Source organism: Athene cunicularia (assembly GCF_003259725.1).
Source record: "Athene cunicularia isolate RWA chromosome 9 unlocalized genomic scaffold, athCun1 chr9_part1, whole genome shotgun sequence".
NCBI classification, from domain to species: Eukaryota; Metazoa; Chordata; class Aves; order Strigiformes; family Strigidae; genus Athene; species Athene cunicularia.
This window is the reverse complement of record NW_020799110.1, coordinates 13,934,412-13,941,336: the sequence shown is the minus strand read 5'-3', so window position 1 is coordinate 13,941,336 and position 6,925 is coordinate 13,934,412. Positions and strand designations below refer to the sequence as shown.

The 6,925-nt window shown below is 43.4% G+C and overlaps 1 protein-coding gene across 1 annotated transcript; it reads right to left on the bottom strand.

Annotated features, from left to right (window-relative positions):
• Positions 1-1,331: 1,331 nt before the first annotated feature.
• LOC113483609 (zonadhesin-like) lies at positions 1,332-6,153 on the bottom strand. Its single transcript, XM_026855295.1, has 6 exons — positions 5,781-6,153; positions 4,690-4,889; positions 3,583-3,721; positions 3,149-3,280; positions 2,688-2,802; positions 1,332-2,338 (listed from the first exon to the last, which is right to left on the bottom strand). Exons 1-6 carry the CDS (start codon positions 5,932-5,934, stop codon positions 2,185-2,187), a joined length of 894 nt encoding a protein of 297 aa, XP_026711096.1. The 5' UTR covers positions 5,935-6,153; the 3' UTR covers positions 1,332-2,184.
• Positions 6,154-6,925: the final 772 nt, after the last annotated feature.

Genomic DNA, 6,925 nt, shown 5'->3' with positions numbered 1-6,925 from the left:
GGGTCTCCAGCGAGCTGGGGCAGCTGCCCTGCGGGCCCAGGGGTCAGTGAGCACCCCTCGCCGGGAAACCGGAGGGGAGGGGAGAGGAAGGGGAGGGAGAGGGAGGGCAATGCTTCTGCTGTTTCATTTCTTTGCTGGTGAGGAGGAGCAAAGGAGGTAGAGCTCAGAGTAAATCCTAGTGGCCATTTTAGGGCAAAGAGATTTCTAGGATGGCTTTTCATGTTGTGGCCCAGGAATTCCCTTCGGGACAACAGAGCAGTCTCGTGATTATGAGCAGCAAGTGCCCTGAGCCGAGGGGTGAGGTAGGGCTGTCCCCCTGGCTATTGCCGGCACAGTATGCTAAAAAGAAGGGTTCACTAAAACCATCCTCTGGGCGAGTTGAACTAAGCAGGTATTTACAGCCCAGCATTTCAAAAGTCAGGCGAGCAAGCTGGTCGATTTAAAATATCGGAGCAGTGGAAGATTTGTCATTCTTCTGGCTTCTACCGACATAGAATAGTTAATTCAGTGGAGCACTGAATTGCAATCCTGCTTTCTGTATCACCACGTTTCGAGTCTGAAGTATTTGCAAAGCTTTGCAGTGGAAAGTCAAGGCAATTCTTGTCATATTGGACAAAAAAAAAAAAAAAAAAAAAAAATAGCTGGGCGCAGCTGGGCCCTGTTGCTCGGGAGAGCCCGGGACTGGGATCCTGCAGGGTAGGGACTGGCCTGTGTTCTCACTGAGTGCGAGGGGAGGCGAGCGCGGTCAGCCCCGCTCAATGGTCACAGAATCGCAGTTAGCAAGTGCGAGAGCGAAAGAGGAAGCTGCCGCTGAACAGGCAGGAAAGATGCTTTTATAATCACAGTGAAATTCCAGCATAAGGTTGACAGTTCATTTGTGCACGAGTAGGTCTCTCGCGCTGGTTCATTTTCATTATGTAATGGCTGAAAGCCCCTTTCCATTCACATCCTCTCCAAAATAGCTGTGCTGTGCATGTATGGACGGCTGGCATGTTCTTGAATGGACCAGAATAAAATGCCTTTTATCCACCTAACTGTTCATGGAGTTACAAATACTTTTCTGGGTAACAGCACACATGAGTTTACGGATGCAAGTGAAAGGAGAAAGGGTAAGTAAATAATATCCAGCATTATGGCAGAAACAATGGGAAGCCCACACTGTTCCTCACCATAGTCAGAAATGAACCTGCAAAGAACAGGAAAAGCATCAGAGAAAGCTTAATGGTGCATTTCTTACATCTCAGAGCTTCGTTTATGGCACTGGAAATTTGTTCAGGGCATGGACGAGGCCCGGGCAGTGCCCCACTGCCACGAGCCTTGTGAGTGGTTTGTCATGGGCTGGGTGTCTCGCACACTGAACTTTATCAGCCCTTGCCACAAACACCTCTGGTCGCCTGCTGTAGGGGGTCCTTAGCATGGTCTGGGAGTGAGCTGGTGCAGATCTCTACCCACATGGATGAGTGTGGCAGCTTCTGAGTATGCGAAGACCCCCCAAGGAGAGTTTATGACAGGATCTTATTCTTCAGAAAGTTTTTGTTAAGCTATGTTCTTGCTTAGCCTCTGGCACAGGGAGCTGATGACAGCCCTACTTCTTGTTCACTGCCCCCACAGCAAGGAGGCAACTCTCCTTCAGACATTCACTTCTTCCAGTCCGGCACTCCCACCTTGGGGAACAATAGGGGTCATTCTTTTTACTACACCTGTCACCAGATGAGCTCAGTGTCTTACGGATTTCTCTCCTCAGCTGGACATGCTTGCCAGAAGAGGAGTAAGAACTGTGTCCAGCTCAGCTAATCCCCTCCTCGTGGAAGGATTTGGATAGGATGATCTCATGAAGACCTGCCTGGGATGCTCTTATTAATTTTAACTGCATCAGTCTATGGTTCGTACATCTGTCAGAGGTGTGTACGTGATGGTGTGCCACACACTTTTGTAGGCAGAGTCTGTCTGGACTTTGTGTTTTTCAAAGAATCTCTGAAGACAACACAGTCTCTTGCGTGAGTCAGGACATATTTCACTTGGGGTCTACAACACGAGATCTGAGAGATATTTTCAAAGAACAATTTCAAAGGTTTTCACCAAATGCAATTATTTATTTACTATTATTTCTTCTTAAAGTGTTAGAAATACTATTAAAATACAAGAGCAGAAAGTAATACAAATGAATTGGAAAAATATTGCCAACTATAGGTATGTATTTCGGGATTCATTTTGATCAAATGCAGTGTTCACAATGCAGCCATAATCTTGCTCATACACTCTGGCATCCAGTACATCCCTGGACTGTTTCAAAGAAGAATCCCTTAATTTTGCAGCTGTATCCATCTTTCTCTTCCTTCTGTACAATGGAAAAAAAAAAAAAAAAGAACAACCATTTTTAATTTCTATTCTTAGCTGTAGTGAGAGGTCAAATAATGGTGTGAGCATGAATGAAGTAAAGTTTTGGAGAAACCCAAGTTTTGTGATAGTGATGCATATACCCTGTGTAAAGGAAATGGCGTATGTTCATTTCTGTAGGAAAAGCTAAGTTTTCCATCACATACCTCAAAGGAGGTTTTGAACACTGTGGTTCTTTTCTGGTCCCGCAGGTATGTGACTAATGGGAGTTTTGAGGTTTACAGGTGCTAAAAGGATCAGGATTGTGGTCTTGATTCTGCTGAATGTGGCAAAGCTGGGAAAAGCCTTACCTGTACAGGTATACTGTAGAGGAGATGAGAATGATGATAACAACTACACCAGCCACAACTCCAACAACGATCGCAACTGTATGGTCCTCAGGATCCTGTGTGGGAGGGTCTTCAGCTGAAGAAGAAATGAGAGCCCTGTCAGTGAAAGCTAACCATACTGTGAACAGAAATTTTTTCTCAACCCCTGTCTGTCTGGTTGTTTATACTGTGTTCTTTGATGAATGTGGCTTTCTGGAGTTGTGTCAGACCCAGGTCCTGTGTATTCTACAGAGCCCTGCTGTCCTGCACCTCATCCACTGGGGGATTGGACCCTTCCACTTGGATAATCACAGCCTCTCACCCCTGGGTTACTAATTTACAGCATGGAAATGAAGAGTGAGCTCAGTTTTCTACATAATGACACCCATTTTTGAAAGTGATGTGTGTACTGTAGAAAATGAAACCCAAAATAGTTTTATTACCTATCTTTTCAGCCTCGCAGCTTGGTCCTGTGTACAGTTCTGAACATTCACAGTAGAAGCGGAGAGAGGTGCTGTTGGTAGTTTCAGAGCAAACGCCGTCATTCTTACAAGGATTCGGCATACATGGTCCACCTAGCAAGAAGGGAGGAGAAACAGTTCAGACTCTCAGCTAATCCAACCTTGAAAGAACTGTTCTTGCTCAAATTACACCGACTCCTAATGCTGGACATGCCCTGTGTTTTAAGGCACATTACCTGTACTTGAAACAGGAATAAAGGAAAGAAACACTGTTTCTACAATGAAACATCAGAAACAACGGTATGCTTTCCTTCTGTACGCTTGTTGTTGCAACTACCCCCAACCCAGCTGATGTCCTATAAGCAGTAAATCAAGACTTCTTAGCATCAAAGATAATGTGATAATGGTTGACTCACTCCTGTAGCATCCACGACTGTAGTTTGAAATGCCACAGATTTCATCAGAACCACACACTATATTAGAGCAGGAGACAGTGGAGCTTTCTGTGCACTGGCATCTCTGTGAGCAGTCATCAGTTGTGAATATTTCTCCAATCTGGAAGACAGCGGTTAAATATTAAAAAATATCAAATAAAATCAGCCAGAAAACCCATGAATGGGGCACTGGGGGCCCATGCTGCTCTCCCTGATGCCTTCATGATGAATGATGACAGGGCAGATTCAGGGGTTTTTTAGTAATTTGTACAAAAAAGAAAGCAAGTTTACTATTCCAGCCCTTTGAAACTCAAGGATGGTCCAAGAAAGAAGGCAAAGAAGAGTTTGGGATATGAGTTCCTAGTCTCAGGTGGGGTACATGTGCAAACAACAGTGTCAAACTGTTGCTGGAGATAAAGGAGCGGCAGATGCATCACATCATGCCTCCAAGGCAGTGTGGAAATGCTATGTGCCATTTTTCTGGCAAGTGCCACCCGTTCATAGTGTCATCCTTCTCCTATAAAATAATCTTTACTGTTTTAGGCCTTTTCCGTACCAGATCTCAAGTGTTAAAACAGAAATCTACGAGATTATGAAGCTTTTCTATCCTGCAGTGACAATGGAGGATTGTCCATAATCCTCAGAATCCAGCCTAGTTTGGGACTATCTTCATGTCATCATGTCCAACTCTATAGACTCTCAACCCTGCCTATACCGATCTTCACTGAGAGGAGAGGGACCACAGTGGCTGATAGAATTTCTCTGTAACCACTGTGTTGTAAACCTTACAGCCTATGAGGCTATTATTGAGTGCAGTAAAGGTGAAGAATTAACATGGAGGTCAGAGTGTAATCATATACATTCTCCAAGTGCCTGCCTTGAGTACTCTGGCAGACAGAGTTTCAGAGGCAGATCAGGTGATCTGCTCTCTCTTCCGTTCCTCCAGAGACCAGAATTTTATTAAACATTTGCTTTGGTTTCTAATGCAAAATTACATGCTGAGGAGAACAAGGGGATTGTCAAAATAATTAGCAGAAGAAAATATTGTTTGGTGCTGTGGGAGCTGTCTGACCCACAGAGAGATCGTACCTCATAATATTTGTTAAGGTATGTGCAGCCACATTGTTTGTAAGGCACACAGTCAAAATCACTAAGAACATAGCCAGGGAGACATTCACAGCCTTCAACGCAAGGTGATTCACACTCAGAGGGGCTGGTCAAGTCATTGCAGGATGCTGGGCATGCAGACATGCATGAGCTATACTTGCTGTTGGCAGGACATGATATACCTGTAAAAATGAGAGTCCAGTTATAGCAGGGCTGCTGTGCCTTGCTTACACAATGCCCTTTGAGATCCAGAAGCCGTTACCATTTTGTAGGAGGCAATATGATGGACACACATACACAGAGATGTGCATACATATATAATAATACTGAAATTATAAGTAAATAGCTCCAAAGTCAGGAAATGCCTTGTCAAAGCTATTTGTATGATGTGCTCTCATTCCTGGTGTTCACTGATCTCAGATAACGTCTTACACATTCAGGGCAGACATCCCTGCAAGTACCAGAGCTGTTTCACTACTCTGGGAATGGTGTTTCACCAGGAATGCAAAATCATTGGTCATGAGTGACGCAGGGGAAGTATGGTTTGATGAATCTCCCAACTTGGAAAAAAAAATTACGAAAAAGGTTTAAGATTATTATAAGTACTATTTCAGCATTTTTTTAGTCTGAAAGCTTTGGAGTTTTCAGCTGAATCTTTTTTATCTTGAAATTTCACAGCCAAAAAGGAGAATTAGTATATTTTGTAGATTGAAAAAGAAATTTAAATGTAATGTTTTTACTTCAGATCTGTGGCTTGTGATGGTCTCCAAAATTTTAACTTTTTTGTCCAGTTGGGAATGGGGACATTTTTTTCTCACATAAAACTGACAGCTCCACTTTCCTAAAAGCTTTCTAAGCTGGGACCTCAATGAAAACGTCAGCATAGGACACAGAAGAGAGGCCAGAAAAGCAAGTGTGCATGCTAAACCGTGAACAGGGATTGAAGCGTGAATCAACATGCTTTTACTCTCTGAGAAGCTCTGATACATGGTGCGTCCAGGAAAAGCCTCAAATCTCAGATTTTGGGAGTCCTTTAGGCAGAAACCGTACTTTCTGGTTCTTCCTGTGCTTACCACAAACTGTCTGTTGCCTCCAGCCTTCCATACTGACTCCTTGCTGCTGACAAGCCAGCACGTATTCCTCCAGACTGCGACATAAGGTAGCATCCTCGTCTCCTTCCACACACATATCAAACAGGCAGCTCCTATGTGCAACATGAGAAAGCATTAATTCCCAATATCTTTGTTATTGTTTATTTTCAGCTGCTTTTCTGTCTGACTCTGAGTTAGTTCCATTTTCCTGTGCCTGGCTGACAGGAAAACAGAAGAATAAACAAACTGCAGCCACATGACTGGAAAGATCAGGTCATTTGTTGTGCAGCTGCTGCTGCCATGCAAGGTATTCATATATGAACAAGCAATAAACAGGTACCTTTCTGCTTGTCACAGTAAGTTATTCTTTGCTGCCTGCTTCTGTTTTAGGCTATCATGGCTGCATCTTGCTTATGGAGTACTTTTTAGTGCTGCTAAGTCTTATAGCTGGACTACACAATTCTTTCAATACATGGGTGCCCTCCCTATGATCATATGCCTTGAATATTGACACAAAATTCTGTTTTACCCAGTGTTTGTTTGCCACTGCTACCTTCTCAGGTTTGCTCATCATCTGAATATTCAGGGCCTGATTTTCTGTAGCATTGAGACCTGAGACAAGTGGGTTCTGCAAGTATGCAGCACCTCAGAAAAATCAGGCAACCACTAAGAAGGTAGAACAGGCTGCCCAACCAAATTCTAGAGTGAGGAGAAAATTTGGCTTATGTTAAGAATCAGGATTTATACATTGAAGCCAGTGGTCCAGTTTATTTGGCTTAAGATGCCTTCACATACTTCTCATAGCTAAGATGGACTTTGAGGTGGACATTATGTATCTTTAAACATTAGGTACAACTACATGACTAAAAATGTGGGAGCTACTTGCAGTTTTGTGACTGATAATGGATAAATGATGATGTGGGTATGAATCAACAGGTTTTGTAAAGCTCAAAATTAGGTGATAGGAATTGTATATGAATGAGACCAGAGCAGCCTTGAAACACGTCAGAGGCAACTTTCTTGAAGACACTGGGTTAGTTACTCTTCACTAATCTGTTTTTTTGCATTTCTCCATGAAAAAAAATCAAGAAGTGTCACTGACAGCTTCAGCCTCTGTGGCTATAGCA